This window comes from Musca domestica, unplaced genomic scaffold, assembly GCF_030504385.1.
Source record: "Musca domestica strain aabys unplaced genomic scaffold, Musca_domestica.polishedcontigs.V.1.1 15, whole genome shotgun sequence".
NCBI lineage: Eukaryota > Metazoa > Arthropoda > Insecta > Diptera > Muscidae > Musca > Musca domestica.
The window spans coordinates 15,210,585-15,231,342 of NW_026712207.1; the positions used below are offsets into that span (position 1 = coordinate 15,210,585).

General features: G+C 31.7%; 1 protein-coding gene across 4 annotated transcripts in view; it reads right to left on the reverse strand.

Annotated features, from left to right (window-relative positions):
- Positions 1–1,657: 1,657 nt before the first annotated feature.
- LOC101897588 (RNA-binding protein Musashi homolog Rbp6) overlaps positions 1,658–20,758 on the reverse strand; it is an 824,018-nt gene continuing 804,917 nt past the window's right edge. For 3 of the 4 annotated variants that reach the window (XM_059119712.1, XM_059119713.1, XM_059119711.1), the window contains exons 13-15: positions 11,965–12,030; positions 9,868–10,100; positions 1,658–2,841 (exon numbers count right to left, since the gene is read on the reverse strand). In XM_059119712.1, coding sequence (XP_058975695.1) covers positions 2,800–2,841; positions 9,868–10,100; positions 11,965–12,030 — 341 coding nt within the window. In that variant the 3' untranslated portion in view covers positions 1,658–2,799. Of the gene's footprint in view, positions 2,842–9,239; positions 9,304–9,867; positions 10,101–11,964; positions 12,031–20,758 lie in introns of all 4 variants that reach the window. The other variant, XM_059119714.1, reaches the window with a different exon arrangement.

Genomic DNA, 20,758 nt, shown 5'->3' on the forward strand with positions numbered 1-20,758 from the left:
GTCACTTTACATATGACTCTAACATCACTTTTGCCTTTTAAATAGGACTTATAAATGTGAACTTCCCTTCACATAACAAACAAAATTTGTTTATGGGGAAATTGTGAAAATTAAATCATACCAACTGTGATTATAGTTATATTTGAAAGTCCAAAAGACAAAATTTGCCAAGGCATTTGTGTCTTTTCACGTTTGGTGCACAATAAAAGACAATTTGGACGAAGTTATATATGTGAGCTATGTCCAAATCTGACCCGATCTCGATAAAATTTAGTAAAGATATTCCTGAGCTGTATTTGATATACTTCCCCAAATATTGTTGTTACAGAGCGCATATTACGGCTGCGGAGAACAAAAAAACCAAATCGGATGAACAATATATGTATACGGCAGCTATAGCTATATCTGAAACGATTTCGATCAAATTTGGCATACTTATTTTCCGGTCTAATTTGGTCGTATGTGTAAAATTCCATACTATTTGAGCTGATATTAAACGTTTGGTGCACAATTAAAGGTAAATCGGACGAAGATATATATGGGAGATATATCTAAATTTTGACCGATTATCTCCAATTCCAGAGACGAACCCTGTGGTCAAACAAATGTTTACAAAAATACATGGACAGACGGACATGCATTGAACGACTTAGAATGTGATTCTATGCAGATCATCAAAAGTAACTGTGGGTCTATCTCGTTTCCTTTCACATGTTACAAACAAATGTACAAAGACATAATACCTTGTGGTGTAGGGTATAAAAATGTATGCCATCTGTTTATGGCTTAGTTGTTTGTTTAATATGTGTGCAAAATTGTCGAATTAAACACGCATTTCATATAAAATATTTGTTATTAAATAACATCCTTTATAAAGACCAGAAATGGAATATTAAAATTGTGAATAAGTAAGTGTACTGCATAAGGGGGAAAAATTTAAAGGATGAGAAAATATTCAAAAATATTTTTTTTTAATTGAATTATTTTCCTTGGCTGTAAATAATTCTCATGGTAATGTGAGATCAATCTGATCGCCCTTTATGCCGATTTGTTTTAAATATTGCCTAAAATAAAATTATTTCCTTTCATCTTCCCCACCATTAAACATCCATATGAACACAAAGAGCCATAATTTTAATTTATTACCAAATGAAAATTAAATAAATCAATTATGGAAAGAGTAAAAAGCCAATTGAAAAACAATGATAACAAATGACGCTTAGAAATGTTGTTGTTTTTTTTGTTTGGTTTTCAATATTTATAGCAAGATTTTCTCCATTGAATTTATATGAAATTTTATTTATTGTTTAAACGTGTTCTGTCGTTTCGTATATTGTAAAGATTTCACACGAAACGCAGAACATTTCAAAGAAAACAACAAAAAATGAAAATGAGACACAAAGAGCAATAAAGAGAGAAAAAAACAATGAAACATGTATTGTTTTGCATATTTCAAAAGTGTTCAGATAACGAGTACAATAATGAAATTACTTGTTGTTGTTCTTCATTTTCTTCTTCTTGTTGTTGTTATTATGATTCTTTAACCTGTGATTTCTTTATTTTGTCTTAATATGTAACAAGGATTTTTTTTGCATTGTTTTTTTGGGGATTTCTTTCGTTTTGACTATATGAGAGGATGGTTTTTGGGAGTACTGAAGTTTTGTTTCATAATCATCATCTTATGCATTTCGCTTGAGTACAAATTGTTGTTATTTAAAAAAATTAAATATATTTTAATAATATTTTGTTTTGTCAATTTTCTCATTATGGTTATAATTTTTTGTTTTTCTGTTTTATTTGGGGTTTTAATTAAAAATTTCATTTATGTTTTTTTGGTTGTTGTTCAATTGTGGTAATATAATTTTACTAGACAATTTGTATTAAGACTCAATTTGTTTTATTTGAATTTTATGTTTTTCTTTTTGCAATTATTAACAAATATCGAAAGGGTTGTCCAGTCATCTGGCAGACAAACCACCATTTAATTATATTGCTTGAGTCCATCCAGCCAGCCCCATCATCATAATCATTGCTTTGTGGCTAAGGACAAAAATGTCCAAAGCCTATCCTTGTTTTAATTAATAATGGAAATTGTTATTTGTTGTTACTGGTGCTGCTGCCGCTGCCGTTCATTGTGGTTGTTAATTCTTGATGCCATTTAAGTTGTTATTGCTGTTGTGGTTGCAATTTTTCTTCTCTCCTTTTGTTTGCAATTGTAGACATTTGTTTGTTGTTGCTGTAAATATGGCTACTGCTGTTCTTGTTCACCTTTTCGATTTGTTTATAATCATCATTTGTTGCTGTTGTTGCTGCTGCTGTCTTTGTATACAATATAATGCCATTTATCCATGTTTATAGTTTTGTTCTTGTTGTTCTTTTGCATTCAGATGAGGTTTGGGTTTTTTTGTTTTGGTTTTTTGGGGTTGGGATAGGGTTATTGTATATAATTCAAATTATTTGTTTTTCATATATATTAGTATATAGATTGTTTTGTATATATATATAATTATGTATATATTTTTTTCTGTTCATATATATATAGTAAGAGTTGATGTAAATATGTATTTGGTGTAATTGGTTTGGTTTTTTTTTTGTTTTTGTTATAAATTGTTGCAACATTTTGTAACAGATGTTGTTGTTATTCTTCCTCTTCTTCTTCTACATGTTCAATTGGCTCGTAGTAGTTGCTGTTGTTGTTTCTGCTGCTGCTGCTGTTGTAGCTAGCCATGGTCATGTCATTGTTGCTGTTTAACAGAAATTTAATGTTTTATTTTTATTTGTTGCGGTCGATGCCTCCACTTAATGGTAACCATTTGTAAATGCCGCAGGAATTAGTGGTCCCTGCAAAAAAACGGAAACCAAGAAAACAAAAACACCAACTTTTAATATCGCACCATTGAAGAGATAAATAAAAAATAAAGCATGTGTATATATATATTTTTTTTATTTTTTGAAACCACCAACAAAAATTAATATATAATTAGGACATTACGTGGAATCACCACATAATATTTATTATAGTTATGGAAATAATTAAATATTTATATTTTAACATAAACACTCATTTATAGGTTATATATTTATTGATTTTCTGGGTGATGGATTTTTGGATGGGCTACATAAAATAATTTTGAGAATTTTTTGAAAGTCTATTTAAAATTAGATTAGTAAAAACTTTGGATTTTTTTATTTATCTTTTATATATTTGCATCCTGATCCCGAGAAAATATTTTTTTCTTGCGAGACGGGCCCGGATGCTCAGATATTTGTCCGGGTCTAAGGCAGGGTACGGGTATGAAAATCTGCGATACATAAGTAAATCAAAACATTCCAAAAAAATATTATTTTTCGTATCCTTCTACATTTTGCCAACAAATGCACAAAGACTCTGAGGTACAGGGTGACGTAGGGCATAAACATACAATTTTTCATTTTATATTCTTCACCGTACTAAGGCGGGTATATTAAGTTTGTCTTTCTTCGAAGTAAGAATTTTTGATCCCCCAAATGTTGATTTGGCCATGTATGTCTCTCTGTCTCTGGAAATCACTTCAGATTCCGAACGAAATTAAGTAGGTTGAACAAATTTGGTTGAGATTACTTTTAACGTCTGTGGAATTGGCAGTTTGTGTTTCCAGTAAGTAGGAAACATCCTTGCAGATAACAGTTTCCATAGGCCCCATATAACTGGACCTCCAGATATTCTGATGATAAGTGATACACTTTTCACCGGAATTATTTAAAATTTGGTATTTGGAGTTTTAACTGGGTACTATTTCATATCACAGAAAATTTCTACATACATCTTTGGATTTTATCTATATATTTTTTGATAGAATTATCTCAAACTTGGTATTTATTGTTCTTATTAGGTACCGCCCTCGCTGGTAAATAATTAGTCATATAGATCTGCGTTTTCTAATAAACCTATATCGGTAAAACCTGATATTCGGCGATTTTAACAAGTAAATAAACATTAAGTTCGGTCGAGCCGAACTCTGAATACCCTCCACCATTTGGAACGATTTAGGAAATTTTCAAAAATAAAATCCATTTAAAATTCTGTTAAAATCTTTAAGGAAGGTGCCGATATATGGGGGCATATACGATATTGTAGGCCTATATAGACAAATCTATGTCTGGGGGTAAAGTACTCACAAAGAAATCCTTGTGTAGAATTTCAGACAACTCCGTTGAAAAATGTGGCTAAAATCATCATAATACCGAGTACGGGGGTACCGTTATATGGAGGCTATACGATATCGTGGATCTATATAGATAATTATCTTCCAGGGGATAAAGTACTCACAGGAAACTCCTTGTGTGGATTTTCAGACAATTCCATTGAAAAATGAGGCTAAAATCATCAAATACCGAATATCAAGGGGTACCGTTATATGGGGGATTTTCGATATCGTGGACCTATATAGGTAATTCTCTGTGAGCACTTCACAAAGAACCCCTTGTGTAGAATTTCAGACAATTCCGTTAAAAAATTTGGCTAAAATCATCAAAATCGTGGTCCGATATAGCCCATCTTCGAACTTGACCTGCCTGCAGGCAAAAGAGATATCTGTGCAAAATTTGAGCTTCCTATCTTAATTTGTATTGACTGTACTATGTATGGTGGAGGGCATAAAAATGTTCGCCTCATTTTCAACTGATTATTTTAATTTTGCACCCTTTTTTAAAATTGGCTCAGCAGAATGTTGAATTTTGTCACAGGGGTTTTTTTTTTGTAACTCAGGGCAGAATATCCCCAAACAAAAGCCATGGGTGCTGACGAGAATTTTTGGTTCTTTCTGAAACCATTTTACGATTCTAAACACACTGTATAGATTTGTATTCACCTACACAAATTGTTACAGTTAAATATAACTGAAATGGTTAAAAAAAAAATCTATTTAAGTTCTTACTTCCCAAAATTTAATCATAATGTAATTTTATCCTAGACAATTTAGTAGTGCTTATTAAACCAACTAGTTTAGCAAGCAATTTGATATACATACGTTAATCATTCTCTGTAATAACATATTAACGCCATTAAATAATTAAATGGTTTACACATACACACATGTGTGTATATATAATTATATGCACATACTTTCAGGCATAGAAAGCTATGTTAAAATATTTGATTGGTTTAATGATAATGATAATATGATTTGTTATTACACATACTTGAACATAATGGTAACCCATCAATCCAAAACCACCCGCCACCCATCAACACACACACACACACACACACACATTCACATATACCCTCAATTATCCCATAAACGTTTAATCAGTTGGGTTTAGTGTGAATTGGTATTTTCTAGTATATAATTTTAAGAATTTAATTTAGATTTTGGGATTAAAAAAATGGAAATCAATTAAGAGTAAGAGTGTGGGTTTTTTATTTTATTTCTATGCTCTCAGAGTGATGGGTTTGAAATCTAAATCTAATAATTGGTAAAAGTCTAACAAAAAATATATTTATTAAAAAACACGTGGAAGGGCAACCAAAAGTGTTTCTAGTCTTCGTCTAGAAATAAAATAAAATTAAAGGGGGGATCACATAATTCCGAAATTGAAAGATACTTCAAGATGAGAGGCGGAAAACGCAGTAAGAGAGATCTTCTTATTTTTTCCACCTCTGGGACTAATTTAAAATAACATTTGATCTCGGTAATAACCAATTCTTTGATTTTTTAAGAATATTTAAATTTTATGTGGCTATATCTCTGATTTTCTGGGACATATATTGTTTATTTAGTAGTCACAACAACAAAACAAATGCAATCGAATTTAAAATTAATGAAATTGAAGTGACCCACATGAATTCCCATGAATCCTTCTAAAATGTCCTTGTTATTGTCATTGACAGTGTAATTGTTCTATTAAATATCTGCAATTTGCGGTTAAATGTACAAAAAAAGAAACAAAACAAAAACAACAACCTATGATTGGTTGGGCGCCGGTGGTGGCCCATTGCTGTTGCTGTCGTTTGGCATGGAGCAATTTAATTGAATTATAAAGTGATTGCATGGCTTTATAAAATATAGCTTTTATCAAAAATTATATTAATTTGCATACATTTGCGAGTATCAACAAAACATGTTCAGTAATGTTCGATATAGAAATTTGCTTTCGTTTTTTTCGCTCGCTCTCTCTCTCTCTTCTCTTCTATTTGTGTTTGTAATACAAACTGTGGTTCTGTGATTTGTTCAAAATCCATTAAATAGCAGCAGCCTTGGCCAATGCCGGCCGTGGAGCCCTGCTACATACTAACAACTCAGATCGCACATTATGTATAATTTTATGCTAATAATAAGATAAGGGATTTGCATAAAATACATTTCAAATATTAGGAAAAAATAATAATATTTAAATTGAGTAATAGCAAAAAAAAAAAAAAAACTTAAATATGATTTATTTTTTATTAAAAGTGTGTTTAAATCGTATTGCTTTAATAAATATGGAGATTAATAAAGTTTGACCTTTTTTTAATGTAGGCAAATAATATAACGGATCTGGATCAGGAACTAAAAACTTTGGCAGCAACTTGTAGTAGTCCTGTTATATAACACGTTTTACAAGGATTCCAAAATGAAATCAAATGTAGATTCTAAAGGTCAGTGATGGACTCACCATTACCAAATATCAGATATTATACTGAACAGTGAAGAGAGGGAGAGAGTGAAAAGGACAGACTGATGGAGTTACCTATCACAACGCAGATTTTACGGCTGATAAAAATATGTACTGTATGAGGCAAATATGTCCCCACATGAAGCCTATAAGAAAACATACGCAATAATTACACCACTTATCACAGTAACTTGAACAAAGTGATCACCGAAGACCATTCAACTGAGTAGCGGACTATTTTTCAATCGTCAGCAAATCTAAGATCATCATCATAATCCCCGTATTCGACGTCCATTCGAAAGGGATCCCGATTATCTTTAAGCCGTCTACAACCAAATATGCATGAGGTACCAGATATAGTCGACAAGAGTATTCCGGACGAAGATATATATTGGTGTTATATCCAAATCTAAACCGATCTCGATAAATTTTGGTAAAGGTATTTCTGAGCTGTATTTGATATATTTCCCAAATATCGTTACTACAGAGTGCATATTACGGCTGTGGAGGACAAAAATAACAAATCGGATGAACAATATATATGGAAGCTATAGCTATATCTTAACCGATTTCGATCAAATTTGCCATGATTATTTTCAGGCCTTATATGGTCGTTTGTGCAAAATATGGGCTAATATTACACGTTTGGTGCACAATAAAAAGAAAATCGGACGAAGATATATATGGGAGATATATCTAAATTTCGGCCGATTATCTCCAATTGGGTCAAACAAATGATTTGTGCAAAATTTCATGTAGATCGACCTTTAGAGACAGACACCGACGGACATGCATAAATCGATTATGAATGTGATTCTATGCAGATCATCAAAAGAAACTATGGGTCTATCTCGTTTCTTTTGCCTGTTACAAACAAATGCACAAAGACATAATACCCTGTCCACCCTGTGGTGAAGATTATAAATATTGGTATTGACAAAATTACACGAAAATGGAAAATTGATATCCAATTTTTGAGAATTCCTAAATTCCATATTCATCTCAGGTTTCTGGTTGAGAGAAATATTTAGACAGAGCAATTTTTAAAGAATCGCTGACTTTTTTCGTAAGTTATGACAGATAAAAGTATTGAAAAATTGTGACCTTTTTTGTGGGTGCGCTTCCAGAAGGGGTTCGCAGAGATCTTCACAACAGATCTTCTTCAGAAATAATGGAATGTGTGAAATATGAAGAGAACCGGATGCTTATTTTTGATTTTATAATCGTTATTCAAAACTTTGACCCTTTGTGGGGGAGGTACCCGGAGGAATTTTCCAATCTCTACCAACTTTATAACATACCTTGTTTTGATGGAAATATTGAGATTGGAATCGGATGTTAATTTCGCGTCTTATGAGCTTCTTATGGTCTAAGTTTGATAATAATATTACGATGTACCACGTTTGGATCAAATCGCATTCTCCCTTCAAGAGTTACCATGCGCAGCCAGATAGACGGACGGACGGACATCGCTAGATCGACTCCAAATGTCCTGAAACGGATCTGGCCCAAAGGGACCCATGGTCTAAAACCATTATTTCGATGAGGTACGTTTTAACCGTATCCCATAGGGCTGGGGTATTATGAAACAACTTAAAGAAGAACTCTACTCTTTTCTTTTCATTAGGTTTATTGGGGGATTATGGATACCCTGCGACAAAGCTTATTCCAGTCGAAGAGAAAATTTCAAAAAGGGACCACTTTGAAAATGGAGAGTAACTCTCACTATTATAATATGGACCTAGATGTTTATTTTTTTTCTCAACGACGTGCAAAATTATATAACCTCCGACGTTAGTGGAGAGTAAATTTGACATTGCGTATCACACATGGGATTGGCGTTTTGTGGCGTTTGGGGGAATATCGTTAATTGCCACTAACCATTAAATCTCAAAGTCCCAGTTCTATTAGTTTAAAAAAAAATATAAATGCATGCATGCGTGTGTGTGTGAGTTGATATGTTATTGCGTTTGCCTACGTATTTATACATACATACGCATATGCCTATGAATATTGTTTAAATACCTTAGAGATCAACGGAGCGTATAATTCATATTATCTATTCAACAATATTGCGTATACGGCACATTGGGAAATGAGTATTTATTTCATAAGATATACAATTTGTTTTGGATTTTTTTTTATTAAATTTGTTTTTCATATCTCATTGAATTTAAATATATTTAACATATTAACAATTATTTGATTAAAAAATAAAGTTCTATGGTTGTCCAATGCAGAGAATTGAATAAAAAGTAAATTTTTGGGAGTGAAAGGAAATTATTGAAAAACAGTTGCCTTGCTCTGATGGAGCCATTCCCTAATAACTCAATTATTTGTGTTAATCTTACTATATATGACTTCTGAAATGCTGTCGCTAAAAAGCCTTTTAGAAACTGATTTAATTGCTGACGTTCTCCTTCAATTTTTATTCCTTTTTTTCTCAAAACAATTAAAAATATTTACTTTAAAATAACATAAATATATATATGCATTTAAAAATATAGCGAATATTTATGGTGCTAATATAATGCATGTGTGCGTGTGCATGAATAAAAAAAACTAAAAAAATAATAATTGTTGATAGTTTGACGATGTCCTACCTTGTGCAACTGCTTTAGGATTTCAGTCTTATATATTAGCCATCGCAAAGTTCAACGAATAGATCTAAACGAGTAAACGAGAAACGGGAGAAAGAGAGAAAAATACAAATAAACAGAATTATAATTTCGTAAGATTGACAACTACTTTCTGTTGTTTTTTAATTAGACAAGACAAAAATTGAAGACAAACAAACAAACGTAAGAGGTGCGAGAGAATAGAGACATCCGGTATTAAAAAAAATAAAAGAAGAAGACTAATTCCAACGAATAATAGAGTGCAATTTAATTTACATAATCCAAAAAAAAAAAAAAACATCATTCATTGAATTCAAAATTATTTACTGGGAACCGTTAACCGATTTGTTTTTGTTTTTTTACAAATTGACATTGGAGATGACTAATAATAAGATTCCAATTAAAGGTAGTTTATAAACACAAACAAAAAAGAGCTGACGTTTTTTCATTTAATTTTTTGCTGTTGTTGTTGTTGTTTTTGCTGCTATTGCCTATTCTCAATAAAAGTGCAAAACAATACAGTGTTGTGAAGTAATTGTGATTGGCTGAATGAGTTTGTTTCAAAGCAAGCCGTCCGTCGACCGTCGAGTGTCGAACAAACTGCCATACTTACCGGACTATAGTTGAGGGGAGCTCGACTCACGGCTATGGGGAACCCTGATGGCTGGGGACTGGTGGCCTGTACATAGCCAACATTATCGGCGGCCGTTGAACTGTACATATCAATGGCGGGCACCGGAGAATTGGTGGAGGGAAACCCCTGTCGTGTTGTAGTGGTGTGTGGCGATGCCGAGGGGGCGGCAAAACTATGAGCAGCTGCAGCGGCGGCCTGATAATTGTTCATTACTAAATTGAAAATTGCAAATTATCACAAAAAGTCATGGAAAGAGAGAGAAAGAAAGAACGAGAAATAAGTAAATGAGGCATGGATGCAAATCAATTGTTTGGTAAATTGTTGAAAAAATGGCAAAATGTAGATTTTTTTCGCAAAAAAATTTGAAAGAAAAAAAAAACATTTTGGGAAGTTTTTGTTACAACTGGGCGATTGATTTTCAGACTAAAATGCAAAGGAGTGTAAATACTATTTATACATTTTACAGATTCTAGAATTCGTTGTGGTAGAGATTTCAATATTTGTAAATGAATGCTGTTCAACGAAATAAAGCTCGAAGTCCGAGGTGGAAATTGGTGTTAGTTTCCTTGTTGTAGATTTCTGGTGGCCAACCGAAGGTGAACATTTTCAGCTGACCTCTTTGGCAAGTAAACACGATCATTTTATTTGTTTACAAACTGCTGGACAACGAATGTTTTCTCATCGGAGAAAACCAAATTCGGAAGTTCACCACTATCGACCAAGCAAAGCAACTCTTTAGCATTTTTGATCCTATTTTTTTCTGTTGGGGTGTAAGTTCATGCACTTTTTGGAATTTTCCGAGCTCACTTTTCAATATTTGCCGAATAATATATTGCGATATGTTCAGCTCACGAGCCATTGTTCGGCCATTTCGATCAAGTCGCTTCTTTACTTTTTGAACCATTTCTGCTGTCGATGCTGTTTTCTTCCGTCCACTTCCTTGATGTCGGGCTACGCTACCAGTATCACGGTAACGAGCGATGGTACGAGACACAAATGATTTGTTCACATTTAAATGCTGGAGTGCCCTAACGATAGCCACTTGTGGTTTTCCAGCCAAATATAAAGAAATCACACTATCACGCTTGAATTCAATCATGAATAATTTTTTTTCTGGAAAATTCTCACCAAAAAGCTTTTGTACGTTTGTAAACAATATAGTAAATTGTCACTGGAAAAATTTTAACAGCTGTCGGACGAGTGGCTTAGAAATGACAGCAGTCTGAAATTAGTTGCAGTTTTTTCATCTCACCCTGTAATAGTTTGGTAACTCCTAGTCAGGTGCTTCGATAAAAGTATGCTATTACCCTTAAGGTATCCTCATGTAGATGGTCTCCTGGTGTCATGAGGAGACCGGCTACCAGTGAAGCCCTATGGAGGAGCTCTGACAGCTCTTAATCCTTCTCCGGTCTTAATCCTTCTGCCAATCGACTTTTTTACGATCGATTTGGGGATTTTGCATCCTTTTCAGACGTTAGAGCATTACCGAAATCTTATTTTTGAGGAGACCAAAAATCGTACAATTTTTTTATACCCTTTACCATTACCATAAAATTTCGTAAGCAGGTCCACATCTTCGTACTGTCCTCATATAGCGGTTTTCATTTAAGAGGTAGCTTTCGGTTTTTTTTTTTTTTGAAAAATTTCAAGTTCCTTCCAAATGGAGGAGGGTACTAAAAGTTCGGCCCGGCTGAACTTAGCTGATTTTTTACTTGTATTTTCTTCAGTTATATATAATTATTCTTGAAAATTTGAGCAAAATGTTGAAGGTACTGTACTCGCGGGAAAGCAGGAACCTTATTATTTTAAAATTGTTACCTTATGTTCTATTAATCATTCATTTTCATAAAAAATAATAGTCTCCATATTTGTTGACTGGGTTTGTCTACCCGTCATCTAGACACCCCACTCCTGTAGCAAATAAAATACCTCTAGAAATTTCATTTAATTTCTGTAGTTATTGTTGTTGTTGCGAAAAAAATTAATCCTATTTACATTGGCTTCCACTTTAGCCAGCTCATTAACATTTTCCATTTTGCCATTTATTTGTTTTGTTCTTAACTCGCTACCACTTACCCGATAAAGCTTGAGTAAGTAACGGTGTATTATTGTTTGGCGTTAGCTGACCATTACTCAAATCCACTAAAATTGATTAAAAGTCCAGGCGAGCGAACGGCCATGGTGTCCATTCCAACGACGACCATCAAGGCGAGGAAGAAGAAATCATGGGAAAAAAGTGGGAGGAGAATGAAAAAAAGACGAAAACAAAATTCATATATTAAAATTTAATATAACACAGATAAACATCTTGATTTACAGTTAGTTAAATATAAAATGACACTAAATTCATTAAAAACATAGGAAGAAGGAGAATAAGAAGTAGAAGTAGAAAAGAGAATGAATCAAACTCGAACTATTAATCAAAGACTTTTCTAATTGAATAATATTGGCTCATACAGACACGCGTTTTAGGTTCTTCGTGTTCTATGGCAGACATTCACAGGCACACACGCATACACATACATTGATGGCATTCAAACGCTTTGCATGCTAAATGGACAAACAACTATATTAAAAGCTAAATGAAAACAAAAAAAAAAAAGAAAAAAAGAAACAGAACTAAAGAGAGCATACAAGTTAACTATAATGCCATAGCATTTCAAAGTAAAGTTAAGTATCTGTGTATGAGTGAGAGAGTGTGGCGATGTGAGTTATAAAAGAAAAATGGGAGAGGGAGCAATATATGAGTGTGGGTGCCAAAGGAGTGTTGCTGTTGCTATAATTGTAATTAATGTTGTTTCTTTGCTTCTTGTTGGTCACTATTAGTTTTACTCAGAGCTGTTATCTCTCTTTCTCCATTTTAGAGCAAAAAGACGATGTAATGCTAAATTCAGAACCGTCTTTATTTTCGAGCAAAACAACAATGAAAAAGTGCAACAGAAAATGTCCAAAGAATAATAGCACTAGGTGATTGATTATGGAAAACACAAATGGACAGGAAAACAAAAGATGAAAATTAAGAATCAAGGTTTCCTTTTTCCTGGGGCAGAATGAAAAAAATGAAATTTATTTTTAAATAAAATAGACTTTTCCTTCAGTTTCACACACCCTCACCAAATCACCCGGCAAATGTAATTAATATTTTTATACGTTTTTTCAACAAACTATATTGGTAATTCAAAAACAATTACAGTTTTTGATTTAAAGTAAATTGAAAATTTCAATGACAGATTTCAGGATAAGAATATTGCATTGGAAATGAACGAAAATAAATGGTTGCAATGACAGTTGGAGGAAACAAAGGAAACTGCCAATGATTAATGTTTAAGAAAATAAAGAAGACTTTTTTTTTGAGAATTTAAATATTTTCATTTGAATGCTTTTTAATATATTCCAAACAAAAGATTAATTCAGAATAAATTCATTTCAACATTGCAAACAATATTAAGTAATCTCCGCACATCGTTGCCGTAATGGCAAATTCGATATTGAAAAATCTACTTTCAAATTGCAAGTTATGTTCGGCACACACCTGACGTTTGCTCTCCAATTTACTTACACCATAACAATGTGGTTGGAGAGCAGGAAGGGAGTTGAGCAGAAAGTTACCCAACAATGCAATTTTCATTTTATTTTGACACTTATGGCGCCACAGAATTTCATTCGTCTGTCTACAACCTTTGAGATATTCAATTTTTTAGCTACTACTTGTTTTGAGATAAATTAAAATCTTATAAGAAAAATTACACTTGTGTAATGTTTTTGTAGACAATATTGATTGGAGTGTTTTTTGCAGTGCATTGGAAGATATTCTGAAAATGTGTAAAAAGTGAATAATATTGGTAGAAGGGATTTCAGGAAAGAGTAAAACGTTTCTGAAGTGGTTTTCAAAATGAATACGAATTTTTATTAGTCAAGTATATATTTGCTTTTATTTTATACAAAAAAAAAATGACAAAAAAGGCAAAATGGGCTTTAATTCTGATCCCCAATGCAAAACTTCGTGAGGATCGGATTATAATTGCGACCTGTATAAAATACCCTTAACAAATAGTGTTGCCAGGTGTAGAAGAACTTTAGAAAATGTACAATTCCAAATTGTATTGTGATAAAATATGACAAAAAATTGAACAAAAAAATATTCACTTTTTATTGTCATATTTTTTCGCGATTTTCTTTCTGGCAAGATGCCATTCCGAATTGATGATAATTGTGAAAATCAGTATTTTGACCCTAACTCCACCTCTATTTTTAATTTCGTTAGGATCGAGCCATAATTGCGACCTATAGCGTGATTACAAATGACATACATAGCTAGATCCACTTAGCTCGGCGAGATAGGAAGATCCATAACACTATGTATGGGGGTGTATGTGGGGAATCAATATTTCGAGGTGTTAGATAATTTTTGCCCCAATCAAACTTATAATACCCCCAACACATAGTGTTGTAGGGAATAAAAATGCCGTAAACATAGCTTTATATATATGGGAGAGGCCATTCAAAAAGAGAGAAAAAGAACGAACGATAATGCTTTACCTAGGGAGAGGAGGGGGAAAATCTCAGCTTTATTGTTAACTTACAACTCAGAGAGACCTTAAAGCTGCTATGCTGCTCTAGTTTGGTGACATAGGTTAGGTAAGAAGTCGTAAAGGCAAAAGATGGAGAAAAACGCGCAACTTAAAATTCTCTAAGGACTTGCAATTGTGGCTCAGGATATAGACTGCTGCTGTAATTCTTTAAATCTAACATTCTCGCCAGACTATGAACTTTGGGCAAATTAATGTAGACAATTTGTAGATAATATAGATTTTTAAATGGAAAATGGCGTGGAAGCCGATGTCTTTCGCGATTTTCTAATAAAATTACTATAGCCTCTTCTAGGTTAAGATTTTTGCAATCAGAAAATCTAACCAGTAACCAGCCGACTCCAAAAACACTCAATTTCTATGCCATGCATTTTTACAAAGCATAAATGTTCTGAACAGGTTTCTCGCAAATAGACATGGAACCTACAACCGCTATTAAGAATAAAACATTTTTGCGCAGTATTTGATAAGTTGACTTTAATTTCCCACTGAATTTGCAATAGTTTGATATCCAGAGCTTTCAGTGGATATAAAACAAGGTTACTAAACATTTTTAATACATAGTTGTTTATATTTAAAAAAAAATTGGTTCTAAAAAATAACTATATGCTAACCTTGAAATTTGATACCTTTTGTTTTGTTCTGTACCGTCAACGTACGCAGAAAAGAAAATTGTGGATCACTGGTTAAAATATCAGCATTTCCTATTTTCTTTTTTTACACCTTTTCTTGGTATTTCATGAAATCATAAATACTTTCTAAAACAAATTTTTTTCTTATTAAAATGGAAAATCTTAAATACTTTATTTTCCATAAAAAGAAAACAAAGGCTTGCCTTTTTGTATTTTGTCTATTGACTGGCAGAGATTCTTTTCTTTAATCTTTGATTTTTAACGAGACAAAGCATAACAATAGTAATAACTGCAATATTTGCCTAAATTCCTTAGATTGAAAAATTTTGTAGTGTCCATACAAATATGGTATTTTCTTGTGTGGAATGTTTTTTGCTCAGCCTTTAAGGAATTTATTTTCAGAGTTTTTACAAAGACATTGGCAAAGTATATAAATATTACAAAAGAATATTGGATTATTCAAAAATCATTTTCTTTAAAAGCAATTTTCCTAAGATAGGAGAAAAGGCGATGGATCAGTTTTTGAATTACCAATATTCATATATAAGACTTCAGAAGGGGTTAATAGGTGAAAGAAAATTTATTGTAAAAATGAAATATTTTTTTTTAAATCTTATTGTGCAAAATGAAAGCGATAAAACAGAAATAATAAAATTATATTTAGTGGCTCGTACTCGCCGTCGAACACACACACAAACAATTATTGTGGTAACTTTGTTTATAAATATTCAAATAAGGAAAATGAGAAAAAATACAAAAAATAAATTCTATTAAATTGTGATTTGTGACGCCAAGTTTTATAGCGTTTTGTTTCTCTTTTTTTTTTGCCATAAAACTCTATTTTAAAATTCTATAAATGTGGTTTCTGTACGAAAAAATTACATATACATGTGAACGAGTGTGTGTCGTTGTATTTGTGGGTGATTATGAAAGAAATTAATACAATTTACATACATTTATTACAAAATTTGTTATATGTTTTTGTTTGTGTGTTTTCTAAGGTTGTTTTTTTTATTTTGGTAAATTGTAACTTCTAAATGAATTTTATATTAGATTTGTTTTTGTGGCGGTGTGTGTGTTTTTTTGGCTACTACATTAAATTTAATACCTAAAGTTGCATATATGATTTTTTTTTGGTTTATAGCAATAAATAATTCGATTATATGTATGTTTGTATATTATTTGACAATGCTAAGGGAGTACAAATATGTATATAACAATAATAAAATTACTAATATTTTTCTATTGGTTTTTTATTTTGGTGTGTGTATGTGTGTTTGTTTTTGTAATACTGCTTACCCTAATCTGGGTTTATTTTACTTTTTTCTTTATTTGTTTTGGGGTAAAGGCAACATGACTACATTAAATTTATGACAATTTGTTTGCCAACTGTTTTTGTGTTGTTTTGTTACGCTTTTTTTTTTTAATTTCGATCGCAAGTAGACTACGGTATTTTTAAGGTTTTGCTGAATTGCCATAATAAAATAAGATTTGTATTTATATGCATTTGACATATTGAAGCTCGAAGGTAAATACCTTATGGCGTTTATTTTATTTTATGTTGTGTCAACAATTCGTTTTCGTTCGTTTTTTCATTTCAAGTTGAAAATAATTGATCTAAGTAATCGGCATCAAAAGAAAAAAATAATAACAAATTTTAATATACCACAATGAGAGAAGAATAGAAAGAAATTTTTTATTGAAATCAAAAAAAATCAATTGGTTTTTATTTTACAGATATGGCATGTTTAGACAGATTGCAGAAACTTCAGAAGGAACTTTTTTTGATTTTTTCAATTTAAAGAAAGTCATTTCGAATAGACGTTTATAAATTTTGTTCTTGGGGAGCAAAAATACAGGGAGAGACAAATTGATAGGGGATGTAATCGCTGAAAGTAAGTCACCGATTTTCTCGTGGACTGTCCACATATATTTATCAGTAATCACTGATCATTTTTTATACCAAATTCTGGTTTAAAAAGTAGTAAAATTTTGTATTTTTTTAAATTTTTATAAAAAGTTCACATTTTGTTGAGAATAAAAAAATATTATAAAAAATACAAAAATGTAAAAACAAACGAAACATTTTTTTTTTCAATATATCCCAAGTTATTTGGTTGTTACTCGAATTTTCTGTGTATATGAAACCACCTTAGCAAACAGCACCAACCAAGGTCCCAGATAATAAATTCAAAGTGAATCAGAAAAAAATCAAATTTTTGAAACTATGAATATTTCTTATTTGCCATCGGAGGTTCTGTTTCACTAAACTTGGATTATTTTTAAAGAAAACATTGTTTTCAGGGCTAGAGAAAAAGCAATGAGCCAGTTTTTGAATAACCAATATTCATATATGTATACATATAAATGATACACAGAGAAATCAAAGGGGTTTAGAGGTGTAGGGAAAATTATTCTTAAAGTGAATCATTTTTATTATAAATTTCATTGTACAAATGAAAGCGATGAAACAGAAATAATAAAATTATATTTAGTGGCTTTTACTCGCCGTCGAACACACACACAAAATATAAAAATACAACGATTTTGCAACAACAAAATACAAAAATGTAAAAACAAACGAAACAATTTTTTTCAATATATCCCAAGTTATTTGGTTGTTACTCGAATTTTCTGTGTATATGAAACCACCTTAGCAAACAGCACCAACCAATGTCCCAGATAATAAATTCGAAAAAAATCAAAAATCAAATTTTTGAAACTATGAATATTTCTTATTTGTCATCGGAGGTTCTGTTTCACTAAACTTTTTGTTAAACCTCCAAATAGTTTCTGCGAAACATTAAATACTATATTCCAAAATATTGGAGTCCTTTTGTATATGGTCAATGAATAAATAAAAGCATTATAAAAGTTTGTCCTAATACCCTGAAATTCTTTTGGGGTTTTGATTTACAAACCGAATACTATAAAATGCCAAGAGGCATTTTAAAAAGCCCAAAGTGACTATTAGTCCCTAAAAAATTCTGTTAAAAACTTAAAAATACCGAATGGGGCCTTTATATTGGGGTATACGAAGACGTGGACATGCATAGACAACTTTTGTCATAAGTCAGTACAATATTCAAATACGGAACTTGAAAAAAATTCCGTGAATAATGTAGCTAAAATCATCAAAATACCGAGTATAGTGAGGTACCGTTATATCGGGGCTATACGAAGATCTGGACCTGCACAGACAATTTTCTCTCAGAGGCTGTAGTACCTATTACGAATTGTAAATACAAAATTTGTCTTTTATAGACTGTATTTCCCATTACGAATTCAAAAGATGAAATTTGAAACAACTCCGGTGAATACTGTCCCTAAATCGTCAAAATATCGAATATCAGGGGTACCGTTATATGGGGGATATACGATATCGTGGACCAATATAGACAATTCTCTGTCAGAGGATAAAGTACTCACAAAGAACTCCCTGTGTAGAATTTCAGACAATTCCATTGAAAAACTTGGCTCAAATCATAAAAATACCGAATATCGGGGGTACCGTTGTATGGGGCTATACGATCTTTCAGGGGGTAAAGTACTCACAAAGAACTCCTTTGCAGAATTTCAGACAATTCCATTGAAAAAATATGGCTAAAATCATCAAAATTCCGAATATCGTGAGGTACACTTATATGGGGTATATACGGTATCGTAGACCTATATAGACAATTATCTTTCAGGGGGTAAAGTACTTACAATGACCTCCTTGTGTAGAATTTCATACAATTCCATTGAAAAATGTGATTAGAATTATTAACACATCGAATATCGGTATCCGATATCGTGGACCATCTTCGAACTTGGCCTGCCTGCAGACAAAAGACAGAGCGGTGCAAAATTTTAGCTTCATATCTTTATTCGTTTGGACTCTAGCGTGATTGCAACTGATGGACGGACGAACAGACGGACGGGCGGACAGGTCTAAATCGTCTTAGAATATTAAGCTGATCAAGAATATGTATATATACATTGTTTAGTCTAAAATTATTATTTCGATGAGTTATAAACGGAATGACGAACTTAATATACCCTCCATACTATGTACGCTGGAGGGTATGAGAAGTTTGTAGCGATTCCTGTTTCATTTGCCAATAACAAAAAAGGTTTTTAATATAATTTTTTGAAACCTATTAAAACTAGTTATATGGATTTTTTTCTGAGAATTTCTAGAACGAAATTTTATGAATTTTAAGAAAATTTTAAAAAAAATTAGGAAATATTTTGCAGTTATTTTTTTGGATTCATTGATGTAAATATTTTCTTGATATGGATATAGAGATTTCTTTTCTTTGGTAACGTATAATGAAATTTGATGTAGAATAATTTTGTCTTTAATGTTATCCTTTAAAAATGATGCTTTGTAGGAGTATTTTGCATAAACTCACAAAATGGAAGGCTTTAACCCTAAAAAGTGTGTTTTTAACATATATGAATTCCTGGCGTTTTAGAAAGATTTAGATTTTTGTGGAATATTCTGACAGGCTTCGACTATGCTTAAGGGTTGTTTTTAACATAATTTTGGAAAAAAGGACGAAAAATACCCCTTTCTTACTGTGCCAAAGATACGATATACCTAAAGTGAACGGATTCTAAGGAATCTTTTATATTTTACCCCTACTTTGTTTCCGTAGTTTTTTTTTTTTTTGTATTGCACTGTGCAATTGTAACAAAGCTATGTATTTTTTTCTTGTTCTATTAAAAAATTAGTATTTTATAACAAATAACAATAGTTATATTATTCCGAAATGACGTTTAGCATGAAACCAATTACTATGTGCATGACAATTTTACTTTAATATAAATATAAATATAAAAATTCTATATAACTTTATTTTAATGTTGTCATGTTGCACAATACCAACACAACAACTACAATGATAAATATTTTTAGGGTTTTACTAAAATACATTTTAGGTAAAAAAATGTAAAAATGTTATTACAAAAGTCCAAAGAAAATAATAACCATTAATCTAAACTACCAATATTCATGTGGTCATGAATAAAGTTCAGTCTTTCACATTGTTCTTTTCCATCAGCTCTCTCTCTCTCGCTTTCTTTTGTTTTCCATAAATTCCCTTTCACTCCGGACACCCCAAACATTTGTGGTTCTACATTCCATGGAATTGTAATGAATACCCTTGGTTTCTCTTTTGTTTTATTTTGGGTTAATTGGTTACAAAGAAAATTACAGAAGGGGGGTTTTCAACACAAAAAGTATAGACTCTATGATGTCTTATGCTACGTTTACATTTTGTTTAGAAAATAACAAATTAAGTATACACTCACATATGCATATGTCTGTAAATGGCAATATTTATGTTTTGGGGTTTATTTTTTTTTAAACAACTATTACAATGGATTATGTGAATGATGTTGTAAATATTATTGGAATACATATGGGACATTGCGTGGGGTTTTTTAAAAATATTATTTGAAAATACATCTTAAGAAACATTAATTTTTTTTGAAAATATTTTTTCGAGGTCTTTGTGGAAAAAATTGGAATGTGCGAATTTGGAAAAAAATTGAAAATTAAAAAAAAAAAATAAAAAAATTTGGTTAATTTTAAAAATGTTTAGCTTTTGCAAGGAAAGTATTAGAAAAAGTGACCCCTTATTGTACGATTGCACATTACAT